The 19,276-nt window shown below is 41.3% G+C and overlaps 1 protein-coding gene across 4 annotated transcripts in view; it reads right to left on the bottom strand.

Annotated features, from left to right (window-relative positions):
- Positions 1 to 19,276, bottom strand: part of CDH6 (cadherin 6) — a 152,320-nt gene that overhangs the window by 53,004 nt on the left and 80,040 nt on the right. For 3 of the 4 annotated variants that reach the window (XM_049861640.1, XM_049861659.1, XM_049861650.1), the window contains exon 2: positions 13,474 to 13,830. In XM_049861640.1, coding sequence (XP_049717597.1) covers positions 13,474 to 13,701 — 228 coding nt within the window. In that variant the 5' untranslated portion in view covers positions 13,702 to 13,830. Of the gene's footprint in view, positions 1 to 13,473; positions 13,831 to 19,276 lie in introns of those variants that run through there. The other variant, XM_049861660.1, reaches the window with a different exon arrangement.

The raw sequence follows: 19,276 nt of genomic DNA, 5'->3' as shown, positions 1-19,276 counted from the left end.
AAGGTTCAAACACAGGCATTCCATTTATGCCATTAACTTTACTCTTTCTAGTGAATAGTTGTTGAATGAACGTATTTTGTCTTCATATCTATTCTTATTCTACAAAGGCTGTAGCTTAGAAAGCTCCTTCATTTGCCTTCTTAAATCCCATCTCCATTCCCTCTAGTCAGCATTATATCCCACATCCAGAGAGGTATTTCAAGCTTTTTCTTATGCCCCCATTACTACCCTCAAGTCCTCTGAAACACACCACTTTGCCTAAGATATTTATTCATATGTTTCACACAGGTACACATTTTAATCTTCTAAAATGCCTCTCTTTTTTTGTGACTATATATTCTCCATGAGTGGAAGACTGGAAGAAACTATAAATATTTTCCCTGTGAAATATTTTGGCGTGCTGCTTTCTTCTTATTCCAGGTATCATAATTTCAACTTTGATTCCTCACATCAACCTTCGAGAATACTTGTTACTTTTACTTATTTATCAACAACAGCAATAAAAAATCTGCTTCTTACCCTCTTATGAGGAATTCTGCATTCTTTCAACAAGCAAAAGTACAATTCCAGATGGCAAGATGGGTTTGTAAAGAATACTGATGTATTTAGCATGCTGACAAGGATCACATATCGTTGCCATCTTAATAACTGACAACATAAAATCTTATAGGCAAGTGGAGTTTACTACCAGCAGGCTGCATCTACACAAAAATAGTTGGCTCCCTGAGGTTCCAATGCACATTAAAATCTAACCATAATCTCTACGTTTGATTAAGGCTATCAAAAGAGGGAACTTGTCAAGGATTTCATTTTACTTGGATCCACAATCAATGCCCATGGAGGTAGCAGCCAAGAAATCAAATGATGCATTGCATTAGGCAAATCTGCTGCAAAATACCTTTTTAAAGTATTAAAAACCAAAGATGTCACTTTAAAGACTAAGGTGTGCCTGACCCAAGCCATGGTGTTTTCAGTTGCCTCATATGCATATGAAAGCTGGACAATGAATAAGGAGGACTGAAGAAGAATTGATGCATTTGAATTATAGTAATGGTGAAGAATATTAAATATACCATGGACTGCCAGAAGAACAAACAAATCTGTCTTGGAAGAAATTCAGCCAGAATGCTCATTAGAAGCAAGGATGGTGAAACTTCGTCTCACATACTTTGGACACATTATCAGGAGGGATCGAAGGACATCATGCTTGGTAAAGCAGAGGGTGATCAAAAAAGAGGAAGACCCTCAATGAGATGGATCGACCCAGTGGCTGCAACAATGGATTCAAGCATAACAAGGATTGTGAGGATGGTGCAGGACCGGGCAGTGTTTTGTTCTGTTTTACATAGAGTCGCTGTGAGTTGGATCTAACTTGATGGTACCTAACAACAACAACATCCAAAGAGGGATCTCTTACCCCAAGCCTGTTTATTGTTGGTAAAACGGAAGGAATGGGCATAAGGAAGGTATTTTTAGTCTTAACTGGAGAGATGGGGGAGTCCCTGGGTGGTACAAACAGTTAACACTTTTGTTGTTAGCCAAAAGGTTGAAGGCTTGAGTCCATCCAGAGGTGCCCTGAAAGAAAGGGTTGGCAATCTACTTCCAAAAAATCAGTCATTGAAAACCTCTGAAGCACAGTTTTACTCTGACATGCATGGGGGGTGTCAGCATGAGTTAGAGTCGACTTGATGACAACTAGTTATGTTTGGTTTTTAGTTGGAGAAGTGGGGGCCTCCAAAAGTTAATCCTGGTAATTTAATCCTAGTTACAATGTATCTTTAGCGCCTCACATTTAAAATAATACATGAATTCCATCATACCGTTGGAAATGAAAATCAATTCAGTGATTCAAGTATCTGTTGACTGTTGATTACCAATCTGACAGGGATTTATTATCTGATTTTTGAAATGAAATTCAGCTAAAGTGATTTAAGAAGAACTTTAGAAATTTTGATTTTAGAAGAAATGTGAACTAGACTGATGGTATTCTGCATATTGATATTCCTAACCATGCATGGGTAGACCCATGATATGATAAAAGATGAAGAAAGGTTTTGACATAGATCAAGTATTTATCAGGTGCCTGGTTTAATAATCATACTAACGAGTTAAGGTCATCAATAAGTAAATAATTAACAATGTCTATAGATAAAAGGGAAACCCTGGTGGCATATTGGTTAAGTGCTAGGGCTGCTAACCAAAAGGTCAGTGGTTCATATCCACCAGGCACTCCTTGGAAACTCAATGGGGGCAGTTCTATCCTGTCTTTTGGGTCACTAAAAGTTGGAATCGACTCGATGGCAATGGGTTTGGTTTTTTGTTTTTATAGACAAAAGAAGGAGCCCTGGTGGTGCAGTGGTTAGGCACATGGCTGCTAACCCAAAGGTCAGTGGTTTGACCCTATTAGCCATTCTGTGGGAGAAAGATGTGGTAGTTTGCTTCTGCAAAGATTTATAGCCTTGGAAACCCTATGGGGCAGTTCTACTCTGTCCTGTAGGGTCTCTACGCGTTGGAATTGACTTGATGGTTTGAGATGGATGAAGGAGCCCTGGTGCAGTGATTATGCAGTTGGCTGCTAACTGAAAGGTCTGTGGTTTCAACCTATCAGCTGTTAACACAGGAGAAAAGACCTGGCGATCTGTTCCCATAAAGATGACAGCCTAGGAAACTCTATGGGGGCAGTTCTACTCTTTCCTATAGGGTTGCTATGAGTCACAGTCAACTTGATGGTACCCAACAACAACGTGGAATAGATTTGATGGGATGTGTTATAAAGAGCACGTGGGTTTTCTATAACCTTCCAACGGCCTGTAGCTTTGTCCAACCAATTATGGAATGTGGAGGTAAAACAGCTACGATGGGAACAAAAGGGATCTGAATCCTTAACTCTCTTTCATTCACCCTGATCCCTCCATCTTGTTCAACGAATTGAATTGGAAGCAGGAGGATAAAAGATTCCACAGGCATAATGAAATGGAACTTGGAGGATTCGAGATTGAGTCCCTGTTTGGCTTTCTATATTTTACTCTGCCTGTGCGATCTGCGTAGTAGAAGACTTGCCTTTGGGTTTATAACCAAGGTCAGACGTACTCATTCTCAGTCTGCTGCTCTCCGCATGGGCTGCCGTGCATAGAGGCAAGCTGCAGAGTCAGAAAGAGAACTGCTGCTCCACAGGACGTTTTATTAGCATCAAATCGCAGGTTGAAGCTTTTCTCATTAAGAAAGTGAAATCAGTTGGTCGACAGTGGAAACAAAACGAGAATGACTGCCAATATTGGCAGCTGGAAGTCACCTCTCAAAACATTTTTAGAAAGTACATTCAAGGAGCAAGTGGATGTACATTCTCTTAAATACACTAACCAGCTAAAATGTAAAAATGTTAAATGGCTGAGCATTAAATTTAAATAATGAAGAAGAAAGATGAGCCCAAGGCTCTTGCTCTGACTCATGGAGGGAAGGTTATTGCAGGTCATTGAACCTGAACACAAGTTTAGAGAAGGTTATCAAGGAAAATAAAGAGAAAACACACTTTTCCCTCATCACCAAAAAGATCACTAATTGCATGTCTAACTTAAAAATGCTCACAGGTAACTATTTTGAATATCACTCATGTGTTCTGGAAGTTAAAGTCACGAAAAAGTAAAAGGAATGTGTATAATAGTAATGCAAACATGTTTGTGTAGCTCTTTAATAGTAGTCTCTTAAAAAAATTTTTGTTTTTCTCTCCACCCTTGGGTTTCACATAGCGGACTCTTAGCAGATGTTTGTGGTATTCAACAGAATGCAATCACTAAGTGCTAAAGCATACCCTGGGACTGTCATTTTCTTTGTGGCTCACAATGGCTCTGTGAAGTAGTGGTGGTACCCAGTAGGTACCCATTAGGCAGTCAGACAGCGGGGTCAGAGTACTGGGGTCCAAGCACTGAGAGACACTGGGCTAAATGCTTGACTCTTCTGGGCTTCAGTTTACCCATTTGTAAAACAGGGATATGATTAATACCCATTCATTAGAGTTGCTATAAGAACCCAATGAGCTAATACAGTCACTGTGATGAACAAAGTAATGCTCAGCAAGTGACAACTATGATGATGCTTTAATTTGAAGCTGCTGCTTGATGGGGGAAGTGGTTGGGTGACCCTCTAAAGCATAGTCTGACATAAAAAAGTCTGCACACATAGTAACCAAAAAAACCATATCTGTTGCTGTGGAGTCGATTCTGACTCGTAGTAACCCTCTAGGACAGAGTAGAACTGTCCCATAGGGTTTCTGAGGCTTTAATCTTTACGGCCAGTGGCATCACTAGGGGTCCGGTGGGGGGAGAGGGGTGTAGACAACACCCCCTGACACTGTCAGAGGGGTGACACCAAAATGACCCCAGGCGACGCAGTGGTGGCGGTGGCGATGAGTGGGCTAGAGAGGCTGCAGCAGTGACATCACCAGGGCTGGTGTCACTCATCACCAAGTGTGAGAAACCCTGGTGGTGTAGAGGTTAAGAGCTATGGCTGCTAACCAAAAGGTTGGCATTTCGTATCCACCAGGCGCTCCTTGGAAACTCCATGGGGCAGTTCTACACTGTCCTAAAGGTAGCTATGAGTCGGAATCGACTAGAGGGCAACAGATTTTTTTTAACACCTGGTGCAGTAATTTGTCACTCCCCCACCCACTAGTCAGGATGGGAGCACCCGCCATTGGGTGGAGAGGAGGGTGTGGCCAATGGGGGAGAAGAGGAGGAGGTGCAGGAGTCACAGGGGGTGGGGCTAGCTGAGGCAGGGCTGCGGGGCTGCTCTGGGCCCTGCTTGGAGCTGGGGTGGAGAGGTGCGCCTCACTCACCAGGGGGCAGTTCCGGGCTGGCCCCACCCACCCAGGGCGGGAGGGTGTGGGGCACACCATGGTTGACACCAACCCTAGTGACACCACTGTTTATGGTCACCACACGTGTGTCAGTTTGTTGTACTGTGGTGGCTTTCAAGTTGCTGTGATGTTGGAAGCTATGCCACCAGTATGTCAAATACCAGCAAGCTCACTGCCTCTCTTTAACTTTGGACATGTTATCAGGAGGCGCCAGTCCCTAGAGAAGGACACTATGCTTGGTAAAGTAGAGGGTCAGTGAAAAAGAGGACGACCCTCAATGAGATGGATTGACACAGTGGCTGGAACAATGGGCTCAAACACAGCAAAGAATGTGAGAATGATACAGGCCCAGGCAGTGTTTTGTTCTGTTGTACAGAAGGTCACTATGAATCGGAACCAATCCAATAGTGCCTAGCAACAACAATCTTTACAGAAGCAGACTGCCAATCTTTCTCCTGCGGAGCAGCTGATGGGTTCAAACAGCTGAGCTTTTGATTAGCAGCCAAGGGCTTAACCACTGCACCATCAGGGCTCCTTTGACACATAGTAGGGGCTCAAAAATGAATGTATCAATGAATCATCCATCAGTTTAGCCCTGTCGTTATTTTTAGTTGCAGTCAAATTGATTCCGACTCATGGAAACCCCGAGTGTGCAAAGTAGGACTGCATTCCATTGGGTTTTCAAGGCAGTAACTTTTTGGAAGCAGACCACCATGCCTGACTCCTGAGACGCCTTTTAGTGGGTTTCCATCTCCAAACTTTTGGTTAGCAGTCTAGTACCTAACCACTTGTGCCACCCAGAGACTTCCTAAGAGGTTTCTAATCTTAAACGTATGCTCTTTTGAGGAAAAAAACACATGGTAACAGGGATAAAAGAAAGCAATATTTTTACAGTAACTAGTAAGCCAGTTGTCCTTGAGTTGATTCTGACTCATCACGACCCCATGTGGGTCAGAGTAGAACTATGCTTCATAGGGTTTATAGTGGGTGATTTTTTTGGAAGTAGATCACCAAGCTTTCATTCCAAGGTACCTCTGGGTGGACTTGAACCTTCAGCCTTTCAGTTAGCACCTGAGTATGTTAACCATTTGCACCATCCAGGGGCCCCATTTAGCATCATTTAAGTCATCTTTCTTTCAGAATGAATAAAATATTGCTTAATGTTTCCTAATTTTGGATCATGTAATTATAGGAACACATGACTGAGAATAGTTGTTTCTGTTGAATTGAGTAGACATTAATTTTAAACGTTCAAGGAAAAGGCATATATATTAGAGCCTCAACTATAACCCAAATTTTCATGATACTTAAAAAAAAATTTTTTTTTTTTTTTAAGAAATACCACATATCATATTGGTCTCTTCCAGTCTAGAGCGAAGGAGAGTGAAAAAACCCCAAAACTCAAGGGAGCAATTAGTTCAAAGGACTAATGGACCACATGAACCATGGCCTACATGACTCCAAGACCAGAAGTCGATGGTGCCTGGCTACCACTACCAACTGCTCTGACTGGGATTACAACAGAGGGTCCTGGACAGAGAGGGAGAAAAATGAAGAATAAAAGATCAAATTCACAAAAAAGACCAGACTTACTGGTCTGACAGAGAATGGAGGGACCCCCGAGACTATGACCCTAAGACACCCATCTGACCTGGAACTGAAGCTGAACAATAGACAAGCCCAGAAAATAAAAAAATAATACCTGAGAGGAACATGCTCCTTAGAACAATCAATTATGAGACCAAAAGGGCAATATTTGCCCAAAAGCAAAGATGAGAAGGCAGGAAGCAGTAGAAAATCAGGACAAAAGGGAACAGTGAACCCAGGGCAGAAATGGGGAGAGTGCTGACACTTTGTGGGGAATGAAGCCAAGGTCATGAAACACTTTATGTACAAACTATCGGGTGGGAATCTAATTTGCTCTGTAAACGTCCACCTAATGTGAGCACACACACGCACACACGCCAAAAAAAGTCTCATATCAATTTTTTTGAAAACCCTCAAAATGAAAATCATCACAAACTTCCAAAAAGCTACATCAGAGAATATCTATCAGAGTTTACCGTTTATTATATTCCATAAAAACAAATCTGGTATGCTGCTAAAAAGAGAAGCATCTCAAATGCTTCTAATGGAGATTAGTCTTATGTATACATTGTAGAAGGAGGAGATAAAGACCACTGAGGATTAAATGGAGGAGACAAGGAAGCTAAGTGTTGCTATCAGCTGTTTAATGATAATGTGTGAATATGTTGCCTAAATTTAGCCATAGTTCTGAGATTTTAAATGTAGTCATCTTTGTATTAATGTATGCCTACGTCTTCAGAAACTGTATCTATACTATGTCTGTTGCCATAGAGTCAGTTCTGACTCATAGAGGCTCTATAAGACGGAGTAGAACTGTCCCATAGGGTTTCCAAAGCTGTAATCTTTACAGGGAAAACTGGTGGCATAGAGGTCAAGAGTTATGGCTGCTAACCAATAGGCTCGGCGGTTCAAATTCACCAGGAGCTCCTTGGAAACCCTATGGGGCAGTTCTACTCTGTTCTATATGGTCGCTATGAGTTGGAATCGACTAGACGGCAATGGGTTTGGTTTGGTTTTGGTAATCTGTACAGAGCAGACTGCCACATCTTTCTCTAGAGGAGTGGCTGGTGGGTTGGAACTGCTAACCTTTCAGTTAGCAGCCAAGTGTTTAACCACCTTGCCACCAGGGCTCCTTATACCAATACTTCTATCTACAAAAAAAACAAAAACAAAAACCAAACCCAGTGCCGTCAAGTGGATTCCGACTCATAGCGACCCTATAGGACAGAGTAGAACTGCCCCATAGAGTTTCCAAAGAGCACCTGGCGAATTCGAACTGCCAACCCTTTGGTTAGCAGCTGTAGCACTTAACCACTATGCCACCAGGGTTTCTACTTCTATCTATATTATCATTTATATTAACTATGTTCTTCTTTTCTTACTGAATCAAATTTTAGACCATATACCAATCATCATCAAGAAATTGTTCCATTATGTAGTTAGCAGGAGGGTCATGGGGATCCTGAAACATCTCTCATTTTTTTTCTGTTAAGTTTACATGAGCCAAAGATAACCTAAGTGGATTTTGTACAAAATCAAAAAACTCTTCCCTTTAGCTCTTGACAAGAACATAGGAACCTCTTCCTGTTCCGTGACTACGCTCGTGACATTTTCACTCTCCTGGCTGTTCAGTCTCTAAATCTCTGACCCTTTGAATCTCCCTCTTGCTCTTCTCTGGCTTCTGCGTCCAATTAATTGGGAAGTTTGGCAATTCTTCCTCCTCAGTGTTAGCTAACACCTGCTCTTCCTTTAAAGCATTCTCCCAAACGTATTCAAACATTATCACCCCCTCTTTGTTGAAGTCTCAAGTCTGACTGGCCCCTCTTCTTCATTAGTCCATAATACTTTGTGGACGCCCATTTTATCGTTGAACTTGCCTCACTGTGTTATAATTATTGGCAGCAAGGTTTTCCTAGGGCAGAGGTTCTCAGATTTTGCCACATGTTAGAATTATAAATACTTCACTGAAAACCAATGAAATTAGGCTCTCTGAGGGAGGTAACAGCCGGGCAAGATATTTTTAAAAGTAGAACTTATCAAATTTTCATGTGCATGCAGTTTACCTGGGTATCTTGTTAAAAGCAGATTTTGATTCAGTACATCCGGGGTGGGCCCGAGAGTCTGCATTTATAACACGCTTTCAGGTGATACAGATGTTGCTTATGCTAAATCATCTTCAGGCTGCCCTCCAAATGGTTATTTTTTGTAAAATCTATGTCTATACCAAAAAACCGGTGGCCATTGAGTTGATTCCTGTTCATGGTAACCCCATGTATGTCAGAGTAGAACTACGGTCCGTAGGGTTTTCAATGGCTGATTTTTCTGAAGTACCTTGCCAGGGCTTTCTTCCAAAGTACTTCCGGGTGGTCTTAAACTGGCAATCTTTTGGTTAGCAGCCGAGTGCTTAACCATGTGTGCCACCCAGGGGCCTACTCATACCTAGGCCTATATCTACACCTATATTATCTATATCTTAAGCTCACAAAACTCTTTACCAAATACAGGACCACTTGTTCCCGCCCTGTTCCTCATACATACCACTGCCATGTTAGGTGAGTAGAATTGTTGAGATTGTCTCATAAATCAGAATTTGGTTCGTCAGTATTTCAGCTATAGTTGTTCTCCCTAAGTGCATCTTTCCCAACCTTGCCTTGGTCACGTTTCTGAGCTCACCTTACCGGCTGTGGGACTCAGATGCTGAGGAGCGCTAAGGCAGGGGGAGGAGGAAGGTCTCACTGCCTTGGCTTGTGCTTCAGCCTTAAAGTATGACCTTGTTTGTTCACTTCATTGCCACTCCAGCCTCCAGCCTCCAGCCTCCAGCCTCCAGCCTCAGCTGTTTCTCAGGTGCTCACATAACCCTCCCTCTTCTCTCCCTCCTGCGCCCAGAAGCCCTTGGCTCCCCACAGCCATTCCTCACATTTCCTGTCCCACCATCATCACTGCTATGCCTACTGACTCACCCTAAAATAATCTGAGTGAATTAACACAAATACAAACAGAAGGTTAAAATGTAAAACAGTTCTTCAATATGTCCTTTAAGCGCTATTTGCTCAGCAGCAATGTCTTTACATCCGTCTGTGCATTGTTTTTCCTCAGTTAACACTTCTATCCATTGCATTTACAGATCAATCTCTTCAGGTGCAGGGCCCAAGGATAGGCTTTAGGGAATGATTATTTAACAGGGCTAAAAGCACAATGGGAGCCCTAGTGGCACAGCAGTCAAGAGAGCTTGGCTGCTAACCAAAAGATCGGCAGTTGGAATCCACCAGCCACTCCTTGGAAACCCTATGGGGCAGTTCTACTCTGTTCTATAGGGTGGCTATGAGTTGGAATTGAGGCAACGGGTTTGGTTTGGTTTTGGCTTTAATAGCACAATTAAAGATTCTATTAGCCTGTGTATGCCTTTATATGTCAAACTAACTACAGTCCCATGGTTCCCAGGGTGTGCAATGAGGCACCCTTGGGTGCACTAGGGAACTGATGGGGCATCGTGTAAGGCAAATATAGTAACACATGACATCTGTTAGACACCTTGGGAATGTCTAGCTCAAGGTAGTTTACAGTCCCAACAGTAGGTGGTGTTACAATCTTTTTGATTATGTCATATATTCATGAAGCTGGGCTTTCCAGTTGTGATAAAACACAAGTATGGTGCAAAAATCAATGTGGAAAAGAAAATGAGGGTGGTGACATCCAATCTGATTGAGAAGTTGTGCTTTGCCCAACAGGCACACACATTCCATTCATAAAAATCAAAACAAAAAAAAACCCAGTGCCCTCAAGTCGATTCCGACTCATAAGTAACTATATTTACTTATTCATAAGTAACTGTATTTATTTCAGAATGAAACAAAAATACATATTTTTTTTCTGTCCATTTACATGTATTATTTTTTCAAATGGCTACCAAGTTGTTCTACCACGCTTCTGTCAGCTTGTCATACTATGGTGGCTTGCATGTTGCTATGATGTTGGAAGCTATGATACTGTTATTTCAAATACCAGCAGGGTCACCCATAGTGGTTTCAGTGAATCTGCTAGACTAAGACAGAGTAGGAGAAAAGGCCTGGTGATCTACTTCTGAAAATCAGCCAAAGAAAACCGTATGGATCACAACAGAACATTGCCCAAAATACAACACAGGGCTGTGCTACATTTCAGTCTGCTGTACATGGGGCTGCCGTGAGTTGGAGCTGACTCGAGTGCACCTAATAACAACACTTAAGTTGCTAGAACATAAATACTAAGTTGTTTGGACTTAACTACTTAATACATGGAACTCGTATGTGAAAAAATTTATTGAGACTTTAAGGACACTATGAACCAAGAAGAAAACCCTGGTGGCATAGTAGTTAAGAGCTACGGCTGCTAACCAAAAGGTTGGCAGTTTGAATTCACCAGGTGCTCCTTGGAAACTCTGTGGGAAAGTTCTACTCTGTTCTTTAGAGTCACTATAAGTCGGGATAGACTCAACAGCAATGGGTTGGGTTTGGTTTTATGAACCAAGAAAGTTTTGGAACCTCTGCCATAGGCTAATCCTTTTTTCCGATGACGGGTAACTCTGAAGACTGACTTGGGAAAAGGCCTTAACAACAGTGCCAGAACACCTCTTCCACACAGCTGATGGAGCCATGTTGGCAACTATGACAACTTGAAGTATTGCCCTTGACTTTTTTCTCTTGCTAACACTTTCTTGTAGCCCTGGTATGGTTAAGAGCTTGGCTGCTAACCAAAAGGTCGACAGTTTGAATCCACCAGCTGTACCTTGGAAACCCTATGGGAGCAGTTCTACTCTGTCCTATAGGGTCTCTATAAGTCGGAATCGACTCGACGGCAATGAGTGGGGGGTTAGCAGGGAGGGGAAGGTGATAGTGAGGTAAGGGAATTTATCTAGCTGCCAATAAAATATCCAAGCACAACCAATCAAATCAAAGTTGTGATTCTGAAGGGATTTTGCCACAATTCTCTGCATTTTTCACCCATACAGAAATTTTTTAATTACCCCATTTTACTTTTGCAATAACATAAAAATCAACATTCCACTTGAATGCATTACAGATTGATTTATTAGAGCATATGCAATATGGATTTTTCACCAATAGTGATAACCGCTTTGTGTGCCTACCATGTGCCCGCTACTAGTGCTTAAACTACACTGCAACTCCACAAGGTAGGCATTGCTGTGCACATTTTCAAGATGAAGAAACCGAAGCCTGGAAAGGTTAATAACCTGCCTCGAGCCACACAACCAGCAACTGGCAGCCCTGCTATGCAGTCTCAGATCTGCTTGAGTCCACAGCTCCACAACTTTTCCCCACGGCAATACTGCCTCTCCCAATTACAACCGCAAAACTGATTCTTACCCAGTTTTATCCATTACTGCTCCTAGTATCCCGAAATATACTGGCCTTCTGTAGAAATATGTGGTGTTTTTTTTTTTTTTTTAAAATAAGATGGCATCACAGTTTGAGAAAGAAAGCAGAAAGGAAAAGAAAAAAAAAAGGCAGGATCAATTCATTTAGACATAGCACTTTTTAAAACAATCTTCTGTAACAGTCATGTTCTTTATGTTATAAAAAGTGCTTTGAAGATTATGAAATTATTATTATTATTTTTTAAACAACTAGAACTCTGTTAACTTAGTGTTATTTAGACCTCACAAAGGAAATAAAATAAAGTACAAGTGAATTATGTTTTTTTTTTTTTTTTTTGGAGTCACATAACTTGTGAATTTCACAGCGAATGCGTGGCCAGGTCCTTTGGAATCTGTGTCGATGTTCACCCCGTCACTGAATACTTCCTCTCCTGCTTTTTTCTGTATTAATAATTCACTTCATTGGAACAATGCCTGGTTACCTCAGCCCAAACCCCAGACAGCTCTCCTGCATTTACGGTGGGCAGCGCTTAAAAAGAATATTTGCACACAGTTACTCAGTGATATTTGATCACAAATTGAAGTGTGAACATGCAGCCCTTGGAATAAGAAAGGTCTGTTATTTACATGATATTCTAATAGAGATGTTTTAAAATCATAGCTGTAATCATAAACCAAGGGATTTTATCATCTCTCCTTTAACGTTCAGTCCCAGTTTGTCTATGTAAGGGAGTTAGGACAATGATTTTTCCCTTCAGTACCGTATTAGGAAACACAGAAACTAAAAACCACAAACCTGTATGCCTGTGTTTGCTTTTACACCTTTGCGGTATGCAGATATTCTGCAACCAGCATATAGCTGATGATAAAATCTCAGTGAAACTCCCGATGACAATATAACCCGGCTGTTTCCCTGACTCAGCTCCAGTAATCTGTAGGGGCCATAGCAAAGGATGCCTCCTCACTCTGCTGTCTGCAGTCAATAAAATGGCCAGATGCTATTTGGAAAGAGCACCTTTACCTACTCATTTTTCTCTTTTGGAAACCCTGCCACAATTAAATCCCAAGATTTCGAACTATCTGGATGGTGCGTATCATTTGACACAAGAAGAAACAACAGCAGCGACCAAATCTAAGGCCGCGGAGGGTGGTGAGCACAAAGGGCCCCATTTGGTCCGAGAATGAGTGGCCTTGTAAACAGCAGAGGAACGAAGTAGTTAATTTGAACCTGGCCCAACCGGCTAAAGCTCACAGCGTTTGCTTTCAGAATAAGAAAAAGGAACTTTCCATTCTTTGGAGCCTAAGTGCTATTCCTATTTTTATGACCCCCCACCCCCTTTACAGAATAGCTGGAGCGCATTTTTCAAACTCACGTAAAAACTAAATGATTTATGATAATCCTATGGGGATGGTTGTGGGCGTTTCATTTTCCCCCGGAGCATTTTCTCTTTTTTTTGTTGCCAGGCTAACATTTCTCAGCTTCTTGCTACAGTTTTCTTCCCGAAACTACTCAAGTGCAAAAAAAAAAAAAAGTCTTACCAGATAAGCAACAATTTTTACTGTATAGGGAATATAGTTCACATCCTTCCCATCTATTTACTTGCAGTAACTTCTTCAGGCTTTTAACACCAGAATGTCAAAGCGCCCCAAGGACTCCTACCTTCCCCACATACTGATAATCGGATCCCGTGTATTCCTCCAGGAGAAAAAACTGGTTCCACATCCAGCTCCTTTTCGAACGGCTCAGCTCATTCTTGCTGCTTCCAGAGAGCTCCAGGGCCCTTTTCTTGGCCGGCAAGCCACTAGTCCTCTTAGCTAAGGAAGTTGAGAGAGTCGGGTAGGGCTGACCAACCCAAAAAAGCAGCAAAAAGTACCGATAAGTTCTCATGCTGACGACAGAGTCGAGGCTCTGGGTAGCGCGTGGCCCTCTCCCTGAAGCTCCTTCGTTCACTGCACTGAATCCAGACTCATTCCTCCTTCCTTCCTTAATGCTCTTGGCTTGGCTCTCGGAGGATATCTGGAAAGAATAATAACATATCAAGCATTTTTAGAGATGCTTAAAATTCAGTGTGAGAGCAAATAAGCTGGAGAAAGAGGACAGACATTTGAATGGGGGAAAAAAAAGTTGGATATCAAATTTGGAAATGAGGAAAACCGGTCCTTCAGATGTGCTAAATGGAAGGGGTGTGTGACTAGAAAGCTGCTGTTTCCTTTCCCCTGTCCGATCACCTGAAGATCTATTTTAAGTGATAGTCTTGATGGGTCAACATGCCGGACGGGTTCACTTGGCTAACCCTGGCGGGCTGAGATCTGGCTAGAAGAAAGGAGTCTGTGTGTTTTCTGGTTCTCTTTGCATGTTTATCTTCCTGAACAAGTCTAAGGCAAAGACTATCACAGACAATTTCAGTGCAATTGAAATAAAGTTGAAATTTCACCAGCAGGTACTGAGCACCTGTGATGAGCCAGGCATGAGTCAGGGCAGAGCCTATTCTGCAGGCTCCTTGCTGCAGAGAGATGCTGTGCTAGAACGGTTCTGGGTCAAATAAGGTTGGAAAGGACCACATGTCCTCTCTCCGGAATGCCTATTACCATGCTGAAGTTTCCGTGACATTTTGCAATGATGATGATAAGAAAATTATATTTAATCCAGGATTTCTCAAACTAATCCAGAAAACTTTCTTTTTTTTCTCATAAGACCTAATAACACTACATCAGTATCAGTTGCTGTCAAGTCAACACTGCCTCATGGTGACCGCATGTGTGTCAGAGTAGAACTGAGCTCCATGGGGTTTTCAATGGCTGGTTTTTCAGAAGGAGATCACCAGGCCTCTCTTCTGAGGCACCTCTGGGTGGACTCGAACCTCCAACCTTTCAGTTAGTAGCTAAACATGTTAATTGTTTGTACTACCTAGGGCCTCCATTTTTTTTTTAAAGTGGGTTAATGAACACCCTATAGAGAATTTGTATTCAATAGAGTATAAGAATTTAATGAACACTTTTAGTAAGATTTCTTTGGGAAATATCAGGCTTTATTCTCTAAATTTTACTTGTATCATAAGCAATCAAGTATCTATGTTAAAATTGGTCAAACAGTGCTTACGCAATTTTCGCAAGCCCATTAAACATATCTCGATATCACAGTGAGTGCAATGGACTGCAGGATCTTCAGAAAAGCCAGCTATTATACTTGTGGGTAATAATTTTCCACGACAACTCTTAAACCTAGCACTTAAAAAATCCTGGGGCCACACTGCTTAGCATAGATGTTCCAAATTAGTTTACTTGTTTATGCAGTTAAAGTAACATATGCCAAATACGGTTCCTAAACTTTTCCATATTTCTTGGAAAAAAAGAATCCAGCCAATCATTTACTCCTTGATCTTACTATTTGATAGAGGACAATATTTTCTTCAACAGTACTATAAAAAATATATCAAGTGCTTTCTAATATAGAACATAATAGTAATTGACATTGACTCCAAACAATGTGTTTATGTTGACTCCAAATGATGCAGGTAAAGAAATACATTTTAGGTCATCTGATCAGTATTTTGGAGCCCTGGTTGTGCAGTGGTTAAGAGCTCGGTTGCTAACCAGAAGGCTGGCAGTTCGAATCCATAAGCTGCTCCTTGGAAACCTCATGGGGTAGTTCTACTCTGTTCTACAGGGCTGCCATGAGTTGGAATCGACTCGAAAGTAATGGGTTTGGGTTTTTTGGGATCAGTATTTTATTTATTTCTCTATGTCAGAAAAAATTTGTTCACTTGGCTCCTATTATCTACCAGATTAATGTACATGTGATCATTTTTCCCCTCAGCCATGAGTAATTATAGCCGTGTGACTTAGTGAAAGCTTTTTGTTGGCATATACCTGAAATATTTCATAGTGCTCAGCATTTTAAAATCTCTATTTCATTATTACGCATCTTCTTGACAGCAGGCTAGGGAAGTTGAAAATTCCACAGGTGAGTAAATTAGTACAGTGACAATTAGTCAAGCTGGAAAAATGCCAGGCAACAGTATATGTGTCATTATGTGGCTTTGGTACAGGTGCGGGAGACTGACGATCGATTAAAAAAAAAATTAGGTGGTGATAATTCTGCTCTCTTCTCATGGATGGTGTATAGAGGGGCCTGGGGGAGCATATGGAGAAAAGCCCTCTAAAGACACCCATTCCTTTTTAGTAGCAAAGATGGCACGGAGGTTTATTCAGTGGAAACTACATTTTTCTTGACTTCCCACATTCTCCATTATTTGCATAGACAAATCCTGCAGTGAAGAATTACATGTCTGCGGCTGCCCTGGGTGTGTGCCCCATGGTGCTGGCAGGAACGAGGGAGACAGAGAATGGAGGTGTCAGCTGTTTAAAGACAGATTTCTAAAGGCCATTTTAAAGAAAAATTGATCTCAGTGGGTGTTGTGTGCAAACTCTACAAGCTGTTGTCACTTGAATATTAAATATTAGTTCTTTTAATATCACAGATACCAAAATGCCAAGTATTTCTTTTTCTTTTTTGTTAATGAGCTTTTAAAGTGGTGGAAATTTAAGCAATATTTCCAAGTATGCTATAGAACCTAGTTTTGCTATAATACAGCTCTTTTTGTATCAGCTTCACAGGGTGTGTCTTTGTTAAAAACTCAATATGCAAAAATGAATTATTATAATTCACACATATTTGACATTAGCTTTTTAGAGGGATCGATTTCTTTGTAAAGTGCTGTATAGTTAAAAAAACAAAAACAAAAAACCAAAAAAGCCTCTAAACTGTTGACTATGTCACTTAGCAATTCTCATTTAGTATTCCTTAACAGGTGGGATTGTACAGTGGTCATCAATGCTGGCGCCAGACTGCCTGGATTTAAAACCAGGCTCTCCCCCTTAGTCACTGTGACCTTGGAAAAATTACTTAATCTCACTGTACCTCAGTTTCTTCTTCTGCAAATGGGAATAGTTATAGTATCTACCTCACAGGGTGTTGGGAGCATGAAATGAGTTATTACAAGCAAAGTACTTAGCACAGGGCCTGGCACTTAGTACAAGTTTAATGCATTGACTATTACTATTATTGCCACTAAAAAAAACAAACCAAGCCAATTGCCGTCGAGTTGATTCTGACCCATATCGACGCTATAGAACAGAGTAGAACTGCCCCATAGGGTTTCCAAGGAGCGCCTGGTGGATTCAGACTGCTGACCTTCTGGTTACCAGCCGTAGCTGTTAACCACTACTATTAATGCTATTATCGTTTGTGTTGCATGTGCTGAATTCCTTCTATAACACTCTGCAAAAGTCTGCAAAAGGCGGCAAAAAAACCAAACCAAACCCATTGCCGTTGAGTTGATTCCAACTCATAGCAATTGTATAGGACCTAGTAGAGCTGTGCCATATGGTTTCCAAGAGGTGGCTGGTGGATTCGAACTGCCAACCATTTGGTTAGCAGCCGAGCTCTTAACCATTGTGCTACCAGGGCTCCAAAGGCGGCATACATTGAAAAAAAAAAAATTCAAGGAGCATTTCCAAGCCAAGACAAAATTCTTTTAAAATGAAAGAATAGAAGCATTTTAAAAATCAGAATTACTTCATCTGCTAATTGTTCTCCTTAGTGACTTCAATTCAGCATTTAACAGTAATGGTTTAGAAGTAAGGAAAGTAAAGGATACCCTGTGTCTCAGCAGCCCTGTTTGCATGAGAACAAAGAATAGGGGCAAAAGGGAAGTCCACAGGAGGATGGACTCCTTCATAGAATATGTGCCTTTTTTTCCTTTCCATTTTGTTATGTTAAGGCTTTAAAAATCATCTTTATTCAGTTGGAAAAAAAATTCAGAACTAGTTTCAGCTCCAATGCCTTCAGAGCAGCTTGGACCTCTTCCTTCAGCACCATCAGTTCCTGATCATATGCCACCTCTTGAAATGGTTGAACATCGACTAACTCTTTTTGGTATAATGACTCTGTGTATTTCTTCCATCTTCTTTTGATGCTTCCTGCCTTGTTTAATATTTTCCCATAGGATCCTTCACTACTGCAACTCGAGGCTTGGATTTTTTCTTCACTTCTTTCAGCTTGAGAAATGCCAAGCGTGTTCTTCCCTTTTGGTTTTCCATCTCCAGCTCTTTGCACATGTCATTACAATACTTTGTCTTCTCGAGACGCCCTTTGAAATCTTCTGTTCAGTTCTTTTACTTCATCAATTCTTCCTTTTGCTTTAGCTGCTCATGTTCAAGGGCAAGTTTCAGAGTCTTCTCTGACATCCATCTTGGTCGTTTCTTTCTTTCCTGTCTTTTCAATGACCTCTTACTTTCATCATGGATGATGTCCTTGATGTCATTCTACAACTCGTCAGGTCTTTGGTCGCTAGTGTTCAATGTGTCAAATCTATTCTTAGATGGTCTCTGAATTCAGGTGGGATATACTCAAGGTCATATTTTGGCTCTCGTGGACTTGCTCTGATTTTCTTCAGTTTTAACTTGAACTTGCATATGAGCAATTGATGGTCTGTTCCACAGTCGCCCCTGGCCTTGTCCCGACTGATGATATTGAGCTTTCCATTGTCTCTTTCCACAGATGTGGTCAATTTGATTTCTGTGTGTTCCATCTGGCGAGGTCCACGTGTATAGTTGCCGTTTATGTTGGTGAAAGAAGGTATTTGCAATGAAGAAGTCGGTGGTCTTGCAAAATTCTATCATTCGATCTCCGATATTGTTTCTATCACCAAGGCCATATTTTCCAACCACCGATCCTCTTCTTTGTTTCCAGCTTTCCCATTCCAATCGCCAGTAATTATCAATGCATCTTGATTGCATGTTTGATCAATTTCAGACTGCAGCAGCTGATAAAAATCTTCTATTTCTTCGTTTTTGGCCCTAGTGGTTGGTGCGTAAATTTGAATAATAGTCATATTAACTGGTCTTCCTTGTAGGCGTATGGATATTAACCTATCACTGACTGCGTTGTACTTCAGGATAGACCTTGAAATGCTCTTTTTGATGATGAATGCAACACCATTCCTCTTCAAGTTGTCATTCCCAGCATAGTAGACTATATGATTGTCCAATTAAAAATGGCCAATACCAGTCCATTTCAGCTCATTAATGCCTAAGATATCGATGTTTATGCATTCCATTTCATTTTTGACAATTTCCAATTTTCCTGGATTCATACTTCGTACATTCTAGGTTCTGATTATTAATGGATGTTTGCAAACAAGGCTCCAGGAATTGATGGAATATCAACAGAGATGTTTCAACAAACAGATGCAGCACTGGAGGTGCTCACTCGTCTATGCCAAGAAATATGGAAGACAGCTTCCTGGCCAACTGACTGGAAGAGATCCATATTTATGCCTATTCCCAAGAAAGGTGATCCAACCAAATGTGGAAATTATAGAACGATACCATTAATATCACACGCAAGCAAAATTTTGCTGAAGATCATTCAAAAATGGCTGCAGCAGTATATCAACAGG

Source organism: Elephas maximus, chromosome 2 (assembly GCF_024166365.1).
Source record: "Elephas maximus indicus isolate mEleMax1 chromosome 2, mEleMax1 primary haplotype, whole genome shotgun sequence".
Classification (NCBI taxonomy): Eukaryota; Metazoa; Chordata; class Mammalia; order Proboscidea; family Elephantidae; genus Elephas; species Elephas maximus.
Note: the sequence above shows the minus strand (reverse complement) of the source record. Positions and strands in the feature narration are given on the sequence as shown.